This window comes from Neoarius graeffei, chromosome 12 (assembly GCF_027579695.1).
Source record: "Neoarius graeffei isolate fNeoGra1 chromosome 12, fNeoGra1.pri, whole genome shotgun sequence".
NCBI lineage: Eukaryota > Metazoa > Chordata > Actinopteri > Siluriformes > Ariidae > Neoarius > Neoarius graeffei.
Genome location: NC_083580.1, coordinates 74,644,537 through 74,665,128, shown reverse-complemented (window position 1 = coordinate 74,665,128; position 20,592 = coordinate 74,644,537). Strand labels below are relative to the sequence as shown.

Below are 20,592 nucleotides of genomic sequence, written 5' to 3'. Positions count from 1 at the left end.
GCGTTAACTGGGATTGGGATACCCCTACCCCTTTACGTGAACGCGCAAAATGGAGGGGAAGGGCCAAGGGGTTGGTCCAAGGGGTGAAATGGGATTCGGCCTTAATCTGCAGGGATTGTAGTGAAAACAGTAAAGAGTAAAAGTTAGATTTCATGGGGTCCTTTAGAGAAGATTTAAATATATCGAGATGTATATCGTGAAATGGAGAAAACGTATCGGGATATTCATTTTTTCCCCATATCGCACAGCCCTAATTGAAGGGATAAGAAAACTGTCCAAAATGTCAATGTAAACCTGTGCATTTATTGAAGTAACCACAGCCATCTCCCCAGTGCCTTTGCCTGACATGCAGCCCCATATCATCAAGGATTGTGGAAATTTGGATGTTTTCTTCAGGCAGTCCTCTTCATAAATCTCACTGGAACGGCACCAAACAAAAGTTCCAGCATCGTCACCTTGTCCAATGCAGATTCGTGATTCATCACTGAAGATAACTTTCATCCAGTCATCCACAGTCCATGATTGCTTCTCCTTAGCCCATTGTAGTCTTGTTCTTTTCTGTTTAGGTGTCAATGATGGTTTTCTTTTAGCTTTCCTAGATGAAAATCCCATTTCCTTTAGGCGATTTCTCACAGTTCGGTCACATACTTGTACATTGACTCCAGCTTCCTCCCATTTATGCTTCATTTGTTTTGTTGTACTTTTTCGGTTTTCAAGACATATGGCCTTAAGTTTTTTGTCTTGAAGCTTTGATGCCTTCCTTGGTTTACCAGTACGCTTGGCTTTAAAAACCTTCCCATGCTGTTTGTACTTGGTCCATATCTTAGATACAGCTGACTGTGAACAGCCCACATCTTTGGCAACCATGCGTGAAGAGGTACCTTCTTTAAGAAGTTTGACAATCCTCTCTTTTGTTTCAAGAGACATCTCTCTTGTTGGAGCCATGATTCTTGCCAATCCACTTGGTCCAGCAGCCCTCCAAGGTGTGATAACTGCGCTGTTTCTTACTGCAGACTAACGAGCAGATCTAATCTGAGGCAGGTGTCAATTTAGGGAAAGGAAATTGACTGGGCAAGTCCTTATTTTCTACCTGAAAATTGAGTGATTCCATATTTTTTTCCTCAGAACTGAGTGATTCCATATTTTTTTTCCCTGTGCTTGGTCTATAAAAGTAACATTTGCTGACTATCACAATGTATTTTCTTTGTTTATTTTAGTGTTTCTGAAGGCCAAGAAGTTGCACTTTGGAATGACTATTATTGTATCATGTTTGTGATCTGAGTTTGTTCTACAGAATAAAACGTCTGAATGAGTGCTCATCCAAGACTGGTGATTCCATACTTTTTGCCAGGGGTTGTATATTGTAATTAGTTTTTTTAATCATTATTATAAAATATAATTATTAATAATGCATTATATCGAAATGTTGTTTGCCATGCTCATCTCTCCGATTGCCTGTGACGTTGCGGTTTGCGCCATTTATCAAGCTGCTTTGCTCCTCAAGCTAGCGTATTGCTAGCGCAAAGTGGACAGGTTTTTGAAGAAGAGCCCGAAGGAACAAACCAACAGCCCTGCTGTGGAGGACACTGCTGCGAAAAAAACTAAGAAGTCCTGGCCAACTAAAATCCGAAAATATGAGGCAGCATACATTAAGTATGGCTTTACAGCCATACAGAAAAATGGCCACGATTGCCCGAAATGTGTCCTCTGTCTGGAGACCCTGTCAAACGTGTGCTTAAAACCTTCGAAACTTCAGCGTCACTTGGTACAAAAACATCCGATAGATGCCGAAAAAACATCCGATTTCTTCAGACGCAAAGAAGAGCATTTGGTCAGGCAATCTGCTGCATTCACCCAGCAAGCTACTGTTTCTTTTTCAATGTTGACAATTTGTTACAATTTCCCTCCCAGATAGCCTCAGAATGTCCCATTGTAGCCTCAATTTTCCAAGGCTTCGCGCGGCCGGGGGGGGGGGGGGATCCGGCACCATCCTCCCCCCCCCGCTTTGCTCCCTCGCCATGGTGAGCGCCCTCATACTAAATTTTTCTAGAAAAAACCCTGGTGTAAAGACTCAAAAAAAATAAATAATTAAAGCGAATAGCAGAAGTTTGATATCAGCTTCTCAATATATCTGCCAAAACGCTCAAAAAAAAAAAAAAAAAAATTTGACCTTTCAGAAGGACCAAACAAAAGCTGTGATAATGAAAAGGTCAATTTTCTTAAAATAAACACCGCTTACTTGATTTCGAATCAGCAGCCTTGGCGAACCATGAGGTGAATTTCGTTTATCTTTTTACGAAGTTATAACCAAGTTTCTCTTATTTCGTTTCTGGTAGAGGTCTGCGCGGGTCGGATTTTTCAGTCCCGCTCCCACCCGCGCCCGCATTGTGCAGTCCCACTCCCGCAAAGAATTATGATTTTCAGTCCCGCTCCCGCCTGCCATATTTTGTCCCGCTCCCGCCCGCGCCCACAAAAAAATTATGATTTTCAGTCCCGCTCCCGCCTGCCATATTTTGTCCCGCTCCCGCCCGCAAATCCCGCATGATGCAGACGTTCACGTTATTTCTCAGGAAAGTTCTTGTCTTGACACAGCGTGATGGTGCCCCACCCCCCGCCCCCTACTTTGAGTGGATTTGAGCATAAATATCTACAGCTCACGTTCACGTTTGTTATTATTTACCTTGTTTCTGAATTCAGCATGTAGTGTCTCATAATAATAATAATAATAATAATAATAATAATAATGTGCTGTCAAGCGATTAAAATATTTAATCGTGAATCGCACATTTTTAATCACATGAGAAACCATTGTAATTCTCTGATCAGCATAAAGTGAATGGGCTTGCTTTGTACCAATGGTGTTTTTTTTTTTTTTTTATTGCAAAGCAGAGCTAGTAAGAGAAGTAAATTGATTTACTGCTTGCATTAGTCTACAACTTTAATCAGAGAGACAGGTTACACAGTGACGGTAGGCTTGACTGAATGCTATCCCAGAAATCCTTCCTGTAATATGCAAATTTGGCCGCCTCTGATTGGACAGCCAAATTTGCATATTACAGGAAAGATTTCTGGGATAGCATTGAGTCAAGCCTACCGTCACTGTGTAACCTGTCTCTCTGATTAAAGTTGTAGACTAACGCAAGCAGTAAATCACTTCACTCATGGTTCTCTTGCTAGGTGGGTGTGAACTGCGAGTCATTAGAGTGATCAAAGGATTTCCCGTTAGGGTGATCAATGGCAAATTTAAGATGCCATTCCTCACTCAATCTGGCAATCTGAGACTCTCTGCAAATTTAGGCATCTTAAAATGTTTTTATTAAGGCCAAATAAAATATCCAGCACAAATTATATATGATAGACATAAATTAATAATTTATAAATTTTATTTCAAACACGTTTTTAGTTAGCGGGACTGCAGCTTATCACCGCTCCTGCCTGCGCCGCATATGTGCACTCCCGCTCCCGCCCGCGCGCATATGTGCACTTCCGGTCCCACCCACGCCCACAATGAGCTTTCAAAATTTGTCCCGCGCCGCACTGCTTTGCGGCGGGTCCCACGAGTCCCGCAGGACTCCCGCGGGAGTGCAGGGCTCTAGTTTCTGGTTCCGAAGTTTATCAAGAAGTAGAACGGGTAATCAAACTTGATCAGGATAAGTGCTGATTGGTTACGAAGTTTCGCTACTGTTACACATTTTTACGACACGATGACATAGCGGCTTCGCCACTTGTTCTTGTGTACCTTTGATTACGTGAGATCAACTGTTCGTATCACGAGATCACGATTCCCTGCTCTGATGACTGCAATGCTTATGCGTAACGCGCTGCACATATTGTTACACTCATTCTTACAACAGGATGACACAGTGGCTCCGCCTCTACGAGGCAGTAGCCACAAAAAAAAAAAAGGGCTCATACCTCAAACACCCAGGAGCCGGTCTCAGGTCTGTACTCCAGGAAGCGAGCGCCTTGTTTGCGTGAGGCGTTCTCCAGACGTTCCTCGTAGTTCATCTCGCTCAGACGCTGAGGACTTTTGATCTGAGTGCGGGTGGTTTTATCGTTGGGCCAAACACCATCAAGGGTCACTTCTGCTCGTCTGTAAACCAGATTTAACGCGTAATGTAAAAACGCTGAGCGTGGAACACAAGTGAATCAACAGCTAATTAAAAAAAAAATTAAAAGATCGATCAGGAATACAGGAGATGTGCTGCTAACCTGTTGAGGCCCTCTCCTGCAGACGGCTTATCCTTGTCATCAGGGTATACGATTATCTCCTTTCGTCTCAAGTGCACGATTTCATCAAGATTCAAGTTTGTCAAATTCACTTCGCCAGGGAAGAAAACTGACCCATAGCCTGGAAAAGGTTCACGGTTACTTAATTTTACAACACCGGTAAACGTTAACGTTTTAAGACCCGTGATCCGTAACGTACCTTTCCTTCCGACTGTAAAGTTCTCGACAATACACTCGCCGTTTTCATTCAGCATCTTCCCTAGCTCCTCCATGGACGGGATGGTGTAGTAGCCCACCCGAGTCAAAACGATGCCTGCAGACACGAAAGGAGAAACAAAAAAGTCAACCACGGATCCATGATGGTTCTTGTTCAGATTAAAATCTTCACCGGGGCTTAAAAGCCTGAAGTTTTGAAGACTACGGCCACCACGTACCAGCTGGGTGAGGAGGTTTCTGTGCCTCCAGCTCGTCGTCTCGCTCTTCCTGAACACTCTCGTCTCCCAAAGAGATCTCCTCACTGCTGAGGTCCAGGCCGTTGTGGGCCCCGACGGCTCTCCTGACGTTCAGCTCGTTGATGGTGTCTTGCAGCGACGGACTGGGCTGCGTGTGTGGGATGGGCTTAGTAATAGGGTTGGTGTAGAACTTGGAGACTTGCAGATCATCCTCTGCGCCTCCTTCTGGCTCGACATCTTGGGTTTCTTCTGCATCCGCTCTCAGACTAGACAAAGTTGAAAGGAGGATTTTCCAGGCAGTGCTACGCCGCATGGTTAAACTGCACATGGTTTAAAGTGCTGATGACACGAACATGACTCAATGCAATTTCTTTAATAAACTATACAACATGGCAAACATGTTAGAGTTCTGTTATAATTACATGAAAAGAAGCTGTTGTTACGCAAATATCCAACTTTTAATTGCACAGCGCAAGAAAACTGGGTCCGTGGCTCACGGCCATGTTGTGACGTCAGCGGAAGAACACGCTGCGGTTCACTGGCTGTTCTACTCTGGTTCTACTCAATGGAAATGGCGCATGAAAACGCCGGTGAACTCTCTAGTGCTAGCTCTTCCTCTTCTGGGAGTCTAGAATTGTGTTGATCTCTTCCGAATAGAATCTATGATAGCCTACCCTCTTTACCCTTTGCCTCTCGTTGCTAGGCGGCAGTTACATGAAAGCCGCAAGCTTTCACAAGCAAATACATGACTGATATCACGCCGACTTTATGATTACATTTATGATTATCATGTAGAATCTATAGCTCTACGTACCTTTATCTTATGTCGTTTCACAACACATGTTCTGACAGGAGGACTGTCTTTGGATCCGGCATAGCTACTAGTAGACCCCCTCCGGAATACTGGCAGTGTTGCCAGATTGGGAGGAATCCCGCCCAGTTGGGTGGTTTCAAGTGCATTTTGAACATATTTTGGGTTGGAAAACTTCAGCAGTATCTGGCAACAGATACTGATGATGTTTTCCAGCCCAAAATAATGTTCAAAACCCACCAAAATGCACTTGAAACCGCTCAACTGGGCGGGAAACCTCCCAATCTGGCAACACTGTGTAGGCACTGCTGATGGTAGTAACACACGTTTGTGCTGAACTGAACACCCAAGAGATTCTTTTAAGCTGGGAAGGGTGTCAAAACAATCCAAATCGAAGTGTTCAGAGCACAGGACGGATGTTGGTGAGGGCTCCCACTTGTCACGAGCGCGCCTGACTTGCTTCACCCACTTCGCATGCAGCTCGGGATCTCTGGGAAACTTGAATAAACTTACCCCATCCTTGTGGGTTTTGGAGCAAAAGCCGGCAACACAACGCGAAGGCATAATAACTATCTGTCTATCTATCTATCTATACACACACACACACACACACACAAATATACTAATAATGACAAACTGAACACCTGTCACATCAACAACAAACTGGTAAGTTAGGAGGAAGGTTCTTTCGCTGACGTCATATAGCTCCTCCTCCTCCTCCGTCTCCTGGGTGCTGCAGCCCTGTCAAATTTGCCCAAATAGCCGCGTTTATCATAACTTGTAAAATAGGCGCCTTCGTGAATTAATATATGGATCATCGGGAATTACTTTTTATATGTTATAAAACATCGCCAAAGATGTCAGAAACGTGTCATCAGCACTTTAAAAGTTCCCAAACTTGCACAGTAAGGCAATAATCTACAAAATCTAACCTGAGGCCATTCTGAGGGTATTCTGACGGTGAGTTCAAGTCATCAGCCTCCCTGTTCAGTGGACTGTTGTACAGACTGCTTCCATTCAGGTTCTTTAATACAAGCTTCTTTATGCTCCTCCTAAAAACAGATCAAGTGTAAAAGCTTCAACTCGTGCACTTTTATAAGGCATTACAGCATTTTAGACAGTAACGCAAGCCCTGTTTAAAAAAAAAAATTTTTTAAAAATCAAAAATCACACCCGGGCCGTTCTCAGAAAATGCGACAAATTCAGTTTGCCCCCCCCCAAAAAAAAACATTAACCCTGGCCCTCTATTATACATTTATTTTAAGAAAGAATTTAACAGAGCAGTAGAACATTTTTTTTTTTTTTTTAAGTCTGCATTTGCAAAAATCTTTATTTAGCCTAAAATGTCATTACCGCCATGTGTCTAAATGACAATTAGTGAAATTCGAATGAAAATTCCTTTTTTTTTTTTTAAATTCACTTTTCTTTCTGAAATATTACCTCTATGCCTTCACTTTTTATTGTGAAAAATGTATTTGCTTCAACGGTTTTTGGTGTATAGCCTAAAATCCATGAGCAAAAATGTGTACTTTCTTGATGTCTTTACCGTTACCCAAATGGCAAAATCATGCATTTTATTATCCATAATCCGTTTCTTTTTTTTCTGCACTCAGTGACCCAAAAAACGCCATGAGATGTCTTCCCGTTACTCTACAGGGTAACGGTAAAGACAACTGGGCATTATTTTTTTCATTTTTAATTAATGAAAACATGCTTTTCTGTCTAGCAAACATATTTACAGGAATTCTAACTAAAATTAGTGCATACAAAAAATTTTTTTAAAAAAGGTCTTTACCGTTACTCATCACACTTCCTGACAACGGCCTGCCTTTAGTTTGAATGAAATGTCCCTTACCTGGGCATAAAAGCTCCGTTGGTGATGGAAGGTTCATCGTCGTCGAGTCCATCGAAAAGCTGAGATTTCCCAGAACCTGATGAGGTGAGGGCCTTGGGACGCACACGTGTGGCAGGACGAGGTGTGAGCTTATAGTGCGTAGGGGTCGTCAGGGCTTTCTGGGCAGCCGGATTTGTAGGCTTCAGCCGCTAATTACGGTGAAAACAACCAAGAATCCAAATTTTAAAATAAGGTATTTTCACAAATCTGCCAGCACCTCAAAAGATCAGCCTTAAAACCTCCTCTTCAATGCTATGACGTTAATATCCTTCTGGAGATCAAAAATCGAAGAAGACTTCCGTTCCTACCTCCTCTTTCTTCTTGGGGTCAGAGAGCGGGTTTCTAAAAAGGTCCGAATCTCCAAAAGGTGAATAGTTCAGCGCGTTGAGCTGCTGCTGGAGCACCGCCTGCTGGAGTGCAGTGTTGGGATCCGTCAGGGCTGAAAGACCAAACATCAAGGTTTAGCAATCTTCTAATCTAAAACGCGCTTATCCATACACAATCACTGCACTAACCGAGGAACACCCAAACAACCGTTTCTTTTTAATATCTTGGTTCTTAAAAATAATTTTTAAAACCTAAATAAATAATGTAACTCACCAACAGGTTGCTGTGGTGCTCCAAAGTTCAGCGCGCTGGTTCCTGTGTTGAAGCTACCAGGCCCGAACGTTCCCACTGTCCCGAGAGTGGAGCCTATCTTGTTCTGGTTGTTTCCAAACAGGGACGTTGGCCCTGTACCTACACCTGAAAGGACGGGGTAGATATGAAGCTTCTCATTTCCAGAAGAAACTAAAACATTACTTATGCACAACTCATGTCGCAGCTTATACCGTACCAGTTCCAAAACCTGCTCCGAGTCCTGTTCCTAGTGTACCAGTGGCAGGTTTGCTTCCAAACAGACTGCCTCCAGCAGGATTGGCTCCAAACCCTAAGAAACGGATTTAAAAATGGCCTTTAGCTGTTCTAAATCAATCGATCGATAGAACAAATGAATTCTCTCACTCACCAAAGGTGGAGGTGTTTGTGTTCGTCCCGAGAGTGAGCGTGGGTTTGTTGCCAAACAGGCCAGTGCCTGTACCGAAGGAGGGAGCACTCGTGGTGGTGGTGCCAAAACCAGCAGGCTTGTTACCAAACAGATTCTGTAAAAATAAGAAGCCAGATCATACAATTAACCTAATTATTGGGGGGGGAACTACTGAAATGCAGCACAAGAAGTCACTCCTTGCTTAGTCTTAGTTTTCTCACAAGTCACCTGTGTACCCACATTCCCAAAGCCAGTGTTGGGCTGTCCAAAGAGCCCAGTCCCCGTGCCAAAGCCGCTGGCCGTGCTGGTGTTGGCTGAGTTTCCGAACAGACCTCCAGCCTGCGAGGCAGCCGGGGTCCCAAACAGACCCTGATCACAGAGAGCAAGAGGACAGTCCACAGATTGTCAACCACAAACATCAGCTATGAATCTGCCAGCTTTGCTCCATGCCCTTACCATGCTGCTGGTATTGGCCTGGCCCATGGTGTTGGTGCCACCAAATGAGAAGCCTGTGTTCTGGGTGGTGGTGGCCTGTCCGAAGGGCTTGAAGAGACTATTAGTCTGCGTTGGCTGGCCAAATAAACCACCTGGTGTCGTCCCAAAGCCACTCGTACCTATAGAACAATTAGGTCACATTAGTGTTATTCATTTTGAGCCACACTTGTACACCAAAGTCTAAGAGTTGAGCACAAACCCTCTAGCACACCCTCCCTTACTTGACACATGGGTAAAGATTCCATTATATCATGAAACCAAAAAACAAAACCATGTTTTGGCAGAGTTAAATACATAAAACAAGACGACAGAGTCATCTATATCCCCTGCCCTATATACCAAGTTTCAAGATATTATGCAGGGTTTCCCATACATAGACCATTGTGTGGCGCAGCGCCACACAATGGATTCCTATTGCCACACAATCAGACTCGCGATTTTGAAAAAAAAAAAAAAATTCCGTTGCGTATCGTTCCATTCATTCATAGTGCTCTTTCTTCTCGTTCACGCGCGCGCACACAGACAGACAGAGAGGCGTGCTAATTAAAAAGTTCCAGGGATGAGAATTTGCCGCCGATTGGCGGATTCCCAACTTTTTCAGACCAAAATGATCGTTTTTTTTAGATCAATGTAAATCCATTGAAAAATTTCCGGGGGGGGGGTGTTTGGTTAATGATCTGTGGTCACCTTATAACGCAGACATCCCAAGTGTTCTGGAAGTCTCCCGCATATTGATAGTGGCTCCCTGATGCCCGCACCTTGGAGAATATCTCCCGGAATCTAGAGCAAGCGCGTGCACGTGAAACATTAATGTCCGCATCGCGCATCTTAGAATGTGCACATAACAGGGAGTGCGAGAGAGACTGCGCGTGTGCCTGTTCATGGAGCGCATGCGAGACAAAGAGCATCCTGATTGGGTTACTCAGCAAAATAAGCCAATCAGCTTTCAGTGTGGGCGGGCTTTTATCTCTTTTCTCGAGGACCGAAGTTTTCAGTTGAGTCAGTGCGGCCTACAGGATCGGCATGGCAGAGAGCGAGCGCGCGCGCCCCAAAAAACCAAAATACAAAACCCACTTCAGCTCAGATTACACAAAAGAATCTCCCTGTCTAATAAGGGTCAACAATAATGACAGTTTCGCGTGATGTACTGTTTGCAGCAGTGGTTTCAGCATTGCCCATGGTGGCTTAAATGATTGTAAAGGACATGTTGAGGTGGGGAGTGTCAGTTCATGTGCATTATATTTAGGTCTACAACAGGCTGGCATGAAAAGACCAAACTTACTGAAGATTTCCGTAAAGTAGCAATGTATGAATATACATCATATATATCACATATATATCAAATACACGTCATAAGTGTGCATCTTTTATGAATGGGGTTAGCTTATCTAATGTAGCATGTTGGGGAGAATCATAGTATCATATCTATATTTCTGATAAAATTTTAGGTATGATACCGTGTATAACTCTCCTACTTGTTACTCATTTCATTGGGGGGGGGGGGGGGGGGGGGGGGGGGGGGATTGCTGGCGTGTGCCGCGCAGGAGCGTCTGCCTAAATTTTTTAGGCCAAGATGAACTTAGTTTTTGATTTAAAAAAAAAATTCCAATATGTAATGCCAATTGTACATGCCTGTTCTTTAATTCAAAATCACCATCTCGATCTTCAAATTGACCGTATGGGATCTGTATTACATTACACAACATCCTGTCCAGATAAAACCTCGTTAGTCCATACAACAGTTGAAAGGGAAGTGATAAGTGATGTTGAATGTCGCCTGCTTAATATGCAGGACCTCCTGCTACCATGATAACATCAGAAGAACGCTTCAGAGAATTATATGATAGAATTTTTTTCTGGTTTGCACTTCATTTTAAAGGGTTAGAGTATTCAAAGACATGAATAGCTAAAATGCAGAAATATAATACTGTAGAGCTCGTTTATATTAAAAGGTGCATTGATTTTTTTTGAAATCATCAAATGTGAATTGATTAAAAACAAGTCTCTTGTACCATATTAATCATTTTCACCTGGTAGTCCACCAAGAAGGGGAATTTATTTCCAAATACATTGCAACTTTTTGCTGATAAAGTTAATGGTTTGGGAGTTAAAAAAAAAAAAAAAAAAGATAGCCAAAAACCATTAGCTTCCTGCCCCTGGGCCCCACTGGGTGCCTGCAGCCCCCAAACCCCTGGCTTTTTTCAGACTTTTTTAATATTTTTCATTCTCATCCCTGAATAACGCAGCCTTCCCGATTCGCCTTCCAACCCCTTATTTTAAAAGGTAGCCTACGTCGTGCTCGTGATGAGCTTTATCATAGCCTTCTTGGCTTACATGAAACGGACATCCCCGAGTCGGGCTATAAACCAATTTTGATGCATACAGTAGCAGCTTGATGCGAGGAACCGGCCTTATTGCATTATCCCGTTTATCCCGCTTCAGCATTCATGCAAGTTATTAATACAGGGAGTGCAGAATTATTAGGCAAATGAGTATGTTGACCACATTACCCTCTCTATGCATGTTGGCCTACTCCAAGCTGCATAGGCTTGAAAGCCTCCTACCAATTAAGCATACCAGGTGATGTGCATCTCTGTAATGAAAAGGGGTGTGGTCTAATGACAACACCCTATATCAGGTGTGCAAAATTATTAGGCAACTTCCTTTCCTTTGGCAAAATGGGTCAGAAGAGGGATTTGACGGACTCAGAAAAGTCAAAAATAGTGACATATATTGCAAAGGGATGGAGCACTCTTAAAATTGCCCAGCTTTTGAAGCGTGACCATCGAACAATCAAGCGCTTCATTCAAAATAGTCAACAGGGTCGCAAGAAGCGCGTTGAAAAAAAAAGGCGCAAACTAACTGCCCGTGAACTGAGGAAAGTCAAGCGTGAAGCTGCCAAGATGCCACTTGCCACCAGTTTTGCCATATTTCAGAGCTGCAACATCACTGGAGTGTCAAAAAGCACAAGGTGTGCAATACTCAGGGACACGGCCAAGGTAACAAAGGCTGAAAAATGACCACCACTGAACAAGACACACAAGATGAAATGTCAAGACTGGGCCAAGAAGTATCACAAGACTGATTTTTCTAAGGTCTTATGGACAGATGAAATGAGAGTGAGTCTTGATGGGCCAGATGGATGGGCTCGTGGCTGGATCAGCAAAGGGCAGAGAGTTCCAGTCCAACTCAGACGCCAGCAAGGTGGAGGTGGGGTACTGGTATGGGCTGGTATCATCAAAGATGAGCTTGTGGGACCTTTTCGGGTTGAGGATGGCGTCAAGCTCAACTCCCAGTCCTATTGTCAGTTTTTGGAAGACACCTTCTTCAAGCAGTGGTACAGGAAGAAGTCAGCATCCTTCAAGAAAAACATGATTTTCATGCAGGACAATGCTCCATCACACGCATCCAAGTACTCCACAGCATGGCTGGCCAGAAAGGGTCTAAAGGAAGAAAGATTAATGACGTGGCCTCCTTGTTCACCTGATCTGAACCCCATAGAAAACCTGTGGTCCCTCATCAAATGTGAGATCTACAAGGAGGGGAAACAGTACACATCTCTGAACAGTGTCTGGGAGGCTGTGATTGCTGCTGCACGCAATGTTGATCGCAAACAGATCAAAACACTGACCGAATCCATGGATGGCAGGCTTTTGAGTGTTCTTGTAAAGAAAGGCGGCTATATTAGTCACTGATTTTTTTTTGTTGTTGTTTTTGAATGCCAGCAATGTATATTAGTGAATGTTGAGTTGTTATATTGGTTTCCCTGGTGAAAATAAATGAGTGAAATGGGTATATGTTTGTTTTTTGTTAAGTTGCCTAATAATTATGCACAGTTATAGTCACCTGCACACACAGATATCCTCCTAAGATAGCTAAAACTAAGGCCCTGTCCACACGGCAACGGATTCAGGTGACTCCGATACAATTGCTTATCGTTTAGGCCTGGCGTCCACACGGCACCGGCGTTTTGGGTGCCCAAAACGCAATCTTTTTGAGAACGGGTTCCAGAGTGGAAAGATCTGGCAACGTTGCCGTTGTGAAGTCGTCTGGATGAGTAAAACGGATTTGTTTACGATGACGTCACAACCACATGACTGTGAGTGCTTCACGCCGGGTAGAAGTGTAACGAATATCACCAGGAAAAAGCCTTACAGAGCACTAGTGAGAGTGAAACACTAGCTTAGATATTATTATTATGTTCAGTGTTAGTTCACAGTAGTAATGCAAGAAGCAGAATAGTGACAGTAATAGTGAAGCAAAAACATGCAATTGTACAAACACTGCAGCTCTACAGCAAAATATTCATTTATGAAATGGTCTGATCCTTAACACCAGTAGTGCCAATGAGCTTCTCATTGCGATGCGAGTTGTCAACAAATCCTATAACTTGGTTCATGAAACGCACTTACAAAATATTTTCACTGTGAATATTTATTGTGTAATGGTGCAAAGTGAGAGAGAGAGAGAGAGAGAGAGAGAGAGTCAATCCCGCCAGCAAAAATAGAGAAAAAAAAGAGCGATCTCACCTCTTCAGATGTGGGTTTAAGTCCTACAATACATTCCTCAAAAAGGGCGTAGAGGAGCAAATTAATCATTATTTAATTAGCATTCAATTTATTCCGGACCATTAAAGACGCCGCCTTCCGCGTAGAATCATACGTCATCCTCGCCGCCATTTTGGAGAGGTCAAAGCGGAGAATAAAGATTAGCTGCGTTTAACTGTACCAACAGGTTTGCCATCCAAACGAGATCACATGGGATTACCTTTCACAGGTGAGACTGGAAAAATACTTTTCATTGTATTTGGTCATTATAATGTAATTTTACAAACAGATTTTCCTGACTTTGTGGCTAATATGCATCCTTACTTCTTCTATTGTTCTGGTGTCTCCGAAGGGACCGTCTTACAGCGCCCCTAGAGGTGTGGCATGTGTATTGCATCGTTTTCAGCAAGCGTTGCGTTGCCATATGGACCTGATATTTTACTGATTGTTGCCCATTTGGACGCGATATATTTTTAAATAACATCTCGTTGCCGTTGTCGTGTGGATGTAGCCTAAGAAAGCCCTACTCCAACTTCCAAAAATACTCAGCTTTGATATTTATGAGTCTTTTGGGTTCATCAAGAACATAGTTGCTTTTCAATAATAAAACTAATCCTCAAAAATACAACTTGCCTAATAATTCTGCACTCCCTGTAATGGCTTGACATTCACAATAAATAAGGCTTTCCCACTAGCCTAAATAAAAATGTTATACTCGCGGGGATGCCTAGTTGATGCTATCTGAAGCATAAAATCTGAATATTTTAAGAAACATCTTTATTAGCTTTATTGGCGAAGTAGATAAACCATCACTGCACTGGATTTCTCAGCTATGAACAGGGTGAGCACATAGAAATTCAGTATTCCTTTGTATATTTTTTTTGATGTAATGGAAATTTTTAGTGCTTTGATGAAGAAAATGTACTTTTTATCCATAGATTAAAACAGACCTCAGGAATAGGCTCCAAGGGGAACACCTGGCAGCCTGCTTACGAATCTCCATAAATGGTCCCGAACCCAATGACTTCCCTTACGATAGGGCACTTGAGTCTTTTTTCAGGAAGCCACGCAGAATTAAATGTTCCGATAGGGCATGCAGGCTTTGCACCAATTAGGGTAATGCTTTTTCATTGTTAGTTGCCTTGGTGTTACTTTAAGTGGCTTCTATTATACTTTATTTAATTTTAGTATTGAGGTAAGTGTTGAGTTCAATATTTAAAATAAAAACCTCCAGCTTGTTTTTTGCAATTTATTCCTTGAATGTCAACTAAAGAATGATTGAAAGATTGCCACCAAAAAGGCAAAAAACTAAGGTAAAAACTAAACTTTAACTTCAATTTTGGTGAGTAATTTTCATAAATTTAAAAGACATGTTTTACACCAACATCAAGCCCAGCAAACTAATGGCCTGCCCTGTAATGTAAAGTTGGGTCGAGGAATGAAACCAGGCAGGGTTCTGGTAAAAATTGTTTTAGCTGTCTTCTCTTAAAGAACTTAAAAGAATTTAGATTGAACTGAATAATCTCAAATGCTTCTTGTAGCTTTAAAATAGTCCCAGCAGGTGACTCTGAAGAAAAATACTGCGTGTTTGAACACCGCCTGCTGTAAACACTTTGCATACACCCCAATGACCGACTTCACCGACCGCCACGACACCACTGCGCACGATTCCCTCATCGGCACACTGGAGCACCACAAATTGCTACCTGGTCTGTGGGAAACACTGTTGTGTGTCACATTTTTCAAGTTCTGCTGCAGGAAACCAACCCTACCTCTTTACACTGACCTCAGCAGCCCATGGCACAAACCCACCGGACCTTTTCATTTTTAGGTGAGCTAAAAATTAAAATTTCTCTCAGTATCAAAAGGCACATATCCATTACTTAATCAACACATACCAACTTTCAAGACCATACCACTCATAGTTTTTAAGTTCTGCTCCGGAAACAAAACCTACCCCTAAGACTAACCTGAGGGACCAAGTCTGAAATTGTTTCCATGGAAACATGAAAAATTTCTTAGTATGAAAAGGCACATCTACAGTCACCTTAACAACATGTACACCAAGTTTCAAATCTGCATCATGAATAGTTTTGGATATACACTACCGTTCAAAAGTTTGGGGTCACCCAGACAATTTTGTGTTTTCCATGAAAAGTCACACTTTTATTTACCACCATAAGTTGTAAAATGAATAGAAAATATAGTCGAGACATTTTTCTGGCCATTTTGAGCATTTAATCGACCCCACAAATGTGACGCTCCAGAAACTCGATCTGCTCAAAGGAAGGTCAGTTTTATAGCTTCTCTAAAGAGAGAAACTGTTTTCAGCTGTGCTAACATGATTGTACAAGGGTTTTCTAATCATCCATTAGCCTTCTGAGGCAATGAGCAAACACACTGTACCATTAGAACACTGGAGTGAGAGTTGCTGGAAATGGGCCTCTATACACCTATGGAGATATTGCACCAAAAACCAGACATTTGCAGCTAGAATAGTCATTTACCACATTAGCAATGTATAGAGTGGATTTCTGATTAGTTTAAAGTGATCTTCATTGAAAAGAACAGTGCTTTTCTTTCAAAAATAAGGACATTTCAAAGTGACCCCAAACTTTTGAACGGTAGTGTATGCTCTGGAAACAAACATTGCTCTTAGTAACCAAGTCAAAATCTTTTTTTTTTTTTTATGTAAAAATTTTAAAAATACTTATTTTCAAAAATCCAAAATAGCAAAAGGCACCAGTTCACATGTTGCTTGATATGTATACAAAAGTTTCACGAAGATATCGTCAGTAGTTTTAAAGATCTGGCCTGGAAACGAAAACATGACCAGACGGACCCCGTTTCTATAACCCCTGCCAAACTTCGTAGCTGTAATATTTAGCCTGTATGGTGACAGGATTCCCACAGCAAAACAAAGAAATTTATTCTGCTTTTTATTAGTGCTGTCAAGCAATTAAAATATTTAATCGCGATTAATGTCGCGGCAGTCATAGTTAACTCGCGATTAATCGCAATTTAATCGCACATTTTTGTCACATAAAAGACCATTGTAATTCTCTTATCAGCATAAAAAAGTGAATGGGCTTGCTTTGCACCAATGTTTTGTTTTTGTTTTTTTATTACAAAGCATAACACGTCTTGTCACAGCCACTGCAAAGTAAAACCTAAGCCGAGCACCGGCGCGGGGCTAGCAAAAGAACCATGAGTGAAATGATCTACTGTGTGAGTTAGTCTACAACTTTTAATCAGAGAGATAGGTTACACAGTGACGGTAGGCTTGACATGCTTGATAATATAAAGTACACTATTATATTAAGTTTAAGTTGTTCGTTGATAAATATTGCATTGAATCTGATCTTTACTGTTTCAGCTCACTTAACACATTTTGTACTTTTACACTTTCTGCCTGTTGATGCGTCGCGCTGTCCAATCAGAGGCGGCCAAATTTGCATATTACAGGAAGGATTTCTGGGATAGCATTGAGTTTACAGTTCAGAGGGATCTGGCTTCTTTAGACGCTGTCTTCTTAAAACTGAATAAATATTTAAAAAGAGCCAAATGAGCCAGTCTTTTGAACGGCTCTTTTCAAAGAACGGATCACAAAGATGCGGATCCCATCAAAGAGCCATAAATCCCATCTCTACTAGCGCGCCCTGCCCGCGCTGGTTCTCGGAGGGGGGGGGGGGGGGGGGGGGAACGACTCTGGCTGTGCGGGGCGTGGCATTACAGTCTAGCTGCTATCGTTTTGTCTCTGTTCCAAGTTCCTGGCAGTTTCAAAAGCTTATGAAAAACCTACATCATGTCACAGAGCGTTAAATCTCGCGATAAAAAAATTATCGCAGTTAAAATTGAGTCAAGTTAACGCGTTAATAACGCGACATTTTTGAAATGAAGTTTTGCACCCAACTGTAAATCATTACACACAGTTACTGAGGTATAAACTGGGGCTGAACCTTTAAAAGCAGCATTAAAATAAATATATTACATCTATATATGCAAATGTACACGTCTACCCATCTCTCCAATTGGAGACTTGTACACGGATGCATACCAGCACTAAAGGAGGGCTTGGCCTGGTTGAAGCTGAAGCCGGTACCCGAGGAGCTGAAGAGCCCCGTCGCGGTGCTGGGAGCCACGGTGGCTGCAGTCCCGAACAGGCTGCCTGTGTTGGCTGCCATTGGGTTAGAGGGTCCCTTCCTCCCTGCCTGGTAATCCTCCAACCTCAGCTCCTGAGAAGTCCAGACGCAGTTATTAAGCTCGAGACAAATCGAACCGTTTTCGCATGAAACATTCCATAGAGTAAACCCTCTCTCCTTCTGACCTCGAGAGATTTGTTTTCGTACTCCTTCATGGCCGTGATGCACTGGTGCTTAGTGTTGATGCTGGTCGTCACGCCGCTCTTTACCATCGTGTCACTTCCTGTTGGTGGCTGAAAGAAATTCAGTGATGGATTAAAACACAGAATAAACGCAAGAATGCAAGAGAAAAATAAACAGGATTAAACCTACAGTAAATTTGATTGTCGTGCCAGGCTGGGAAGCAGTAAAACCCGAGGCACCAAACAGAGAAGAGGCTCCTCCGAACGGATTCGAAGTGGTGTTGGTTGTCCCAAACAACCCTCCGCTGCTGGTACTGGTACCAAACGCTGCAAAACAGATTTCATGATGTGTTTTTAAAAAAAACATTCCAGTACCTCCGTTTAAGCTCCTGAGCGAACCAATTAAACGGCACTTACTACCAAAAGAAGCGGGTTTACTGGCACCGAACGCATTGCCTGGCTGAGAGAAAAGGCCTCCACCTCCTGTATTAGTACTTCCAAAGAGGCTGTTCGAGGTACCGCTCGTGGCACCGAACCCAAATCCACTGCTCGTCGATGAAGTGACCGGCTGACTGAATGAGCTGGAGCCAAAAAGCCCGCCTGGATAAAGCACAAGGTCACATTATCTGTTCATATCACTGTTCATTATCTCTCTCAGCTCCTCAACTTCACCATCAAAACCATATTTGATTCATTCATCACCCATTTGACTCCTGAGTTGAATTGTGACCATGAGAGTCAACTTCCATCGAGTCACCTGACCACACAGGTACTAATTTGCATACCAGAACAAAGAAAAGCTTTGAATACTGACTACATCACAGGCAGGTTGAAAAATTTGGAAAGTGAGATCATGATGCTGAAAAATTATTCTCTGAATTATGTTTAAAAAAAATAATCACTGCACAAAACTAAATAAATAAATAAATAAATTCAACTTGTGGAGATGTACATGAGCATACCAGGTTTGTTCTGTGTTGCCCCAAAGAGACCACCGGTGTTGTTTGTGGTTCCAAAAGCGGAAGCACCAAAACCACCTGTTGCTCCAAACCCTGTGTCTGGAAAATAAAATTAAATTTAAAAAAAAAAAAAAAAAAAGGCAAGAGAGATCACTTCAGCTCACCACTGTCCAACATGGGAAATCTGGCTTACAGTTTTTGAACCCAAAAAAAAAAAAAAAAGTGCATTTTGTTAGGTTTTGAAAATGAACATCCTTCAACACCCCCCTAAAATTTGGTCAATTCCCATCCACTCGAACGAAAGTGTAATCCGCCACCCAGAGGTGGACAGTAACGAAGTACGTTTGAGTACTGTACTTAAAGTTCATTGGCAACGGTTTTCATTTTATGCACATTTGAAACTTTACATGTTAAAAAACCCTCTGTAATTTTCTTCTGGTCCCAAGAAGTATTACTAAGTAATAATTAAAATAAAAGTTAGCGCGGATCGTGGCGAATTTCTGCTCGGCGATTTTCGTGACCACTTGGCACGTGACATCATTTAAGCCAAACAAACCGCTTGAGTTGAGTCCACTTCAGTTTACTTACATTGCCGTTCGGCTTGAGTGCAGACGTGCGTTCGGGAATTTCCAAAGAAAAACCGTGCCTTATTGTTGTGCAGTGAACTGTAACAACGGGACCGGTTCAGAAAGAAGTTTTTACCTTTTACCGAGAGAGAAGAGGCAGAGAGAGTGGATTGTGCGTGTGAAGCGAGAGGGTTGGCAGCCCTGTTCCGACAAAATACGAGCACAAAAGCAAGCAGTCAAAGAAGAAACCAACCAGCAACGCTCAAGCAACAGGGAGAAGATTGGAGGTAAACATTTTTAGGCCCTGTCCACATGGCAACGGATTCAGGTGACTCCGATACAATTGTTTATCGTTTAGGCCTGGCGTCCACACGGCACCGGCGTTTTAGGTGCCCAAAACGCAATCTTTTTGAGAACGGGTTCCAGAGTGGAAAGATCTGGCAACGTTGCCGTTGTGAAGTCGTCTGGATGAGTAGAACGGATTTGTTTACGATGACGTCACAACCACATGACTGTCAGTGCTTCACGCCGGGTAGAAGTGTAACGAACTCGATGCGAGTTGTCAACAAATCCTATAACTTGGTTCATGAAACACGCTTACAAAATATTTTCACTGTGAATATTTATTGTGTAATGGTGCAAAGTGAGAGAGAGAGAGAGAGAGAGAGAGAGAGAGAGAGAGAGAGAGAGAGAGAGACTTCTGCCCTAACGAGATGTTATTTAAAAATATATCGCGTCCAAATGGGCAACGATCAGTAAAATATCAGGTCCATATGGCAACGCAACGCTTGCTGAAAACGATGCAATACACATGCCACACCTCTAGGTGCGCTGTAAGACGGTCCCTTCGGAGACACCAGAACAATAGAAGAAGTAAGGACGCATGCGCATAAACTATTATGCGCGAGACTTCATATTAGCCACAAAGTCAGAAAAATCTGTTCGTAAAATTACGTTATAATGACCAAATACAATGAAAGGTATTTTTCCAGTCTCACCTGTGAAAGGTAATCCCATGTGATCTCGTTTGGACGGCAAACCTGTTGGTACAGTTAAACGCAGCTAATCTTTGTCCTCCGCTTTGACCCATCCAATATGGCGGCGAGGATGACGTATGATTCTACGCGGAAGGCGGCGTCTTTAATGGTCCGGAATAAATTGAATGCTACACGTTGATGGATTAATTTGTTGTTTCTCACCTGTGAAAGGTAATCCCATGTGATCTCGTTTGGACGGTAAACCTGTTGGTACAGTTAAACGCAGCACATGAATCTTTATTCTCCGCTTTGA

At 42.6% G+C, this 20,592-nt stretch overlaps 1 protein-coding gene across 4 annotated transcripts in view; it reads right to left on the bottom strand.

Moving 5' to 3' along the window:
* nup98 (nucleoporin 98 and 96 precursor) overlaps positions 1 to 20,592 on the bottom strand; it is an 89,343-nt gene that overhangs the window by 49,327 nt on the left and 19,424 nt on the right. For 2 of the 4 annotated variants that reach the window (XM_060936404.1, XM_060936405.1), the window contains exons 3-19: positions 18,740 to 18,835; positions 18,195 to 18,377; positions 17,968 to 18,104; positions 17,781 to 17,888; positions 17,511 to 17,688; positions 8,868 to 9,025; positions 8,640 to 8,780; positions 8,394 to 8,526; positions 8,223 to 8,315; positions 7,988 to 8,131; positions 7,696 to 7,826; positions 7,349 to 7,536; positions 6,426 to 6,545; positions 4,665 to 4,948; positions 4,430 to 4,543; positions 4,213 to 4,351; positions 3,916 to 4,093 (exon numbers count right to left, since the gene is read on the bottom strand). In XM_060936404.1, coding sequence (XP_060792387.1) covers positions 3,916 to 4,093; positions 4,213 to 4,351; positions 4,430 to 4,543; positions 4,665 to 4,948; positions 6,426 to 6,545; positions 7,349 to 7,536; positions 7,696 to 7,826; positions 7,988 to 8,131; positions 8,223 to 8,315; positions 8,394 to 8,526; positions 8,640 to 8,780; positions 8,868 to 9,025; positions 17,511 to 17,688; positions 17,781 to 17,888; positions 17,968 to 18,104; positions 18,195 to 18,377; positions 18,740 to 18,835 — 2,525 coding nt within the window. The remainder of the gene's footprint in view (positions 1 to 3,915; positions 4,094 to 4,212; positions 4,352 to 4,429; positions 4,544 to 4,664; positions 4,949 to 6,425; positions 6,546 to 7,348; positions 7,537 to 7,695; positions 7,827 to 7,987; positions 8,132 to 8,222; positions 8,316 to 8,393; positions 8,527 to 8,639; positions 8,781 to 8,867; positions 9,026 to 17,510; positions 17,689 to 17,780; positions 17,889 to 17,967; positions 18,105 to 18,194; positions 18,378 to 18,739; positions 18,836 to 20,592) is intronic. The other 2 variants (XM_060936406.1, XM_060936407.1) reach the window with 2 other exon arrangements.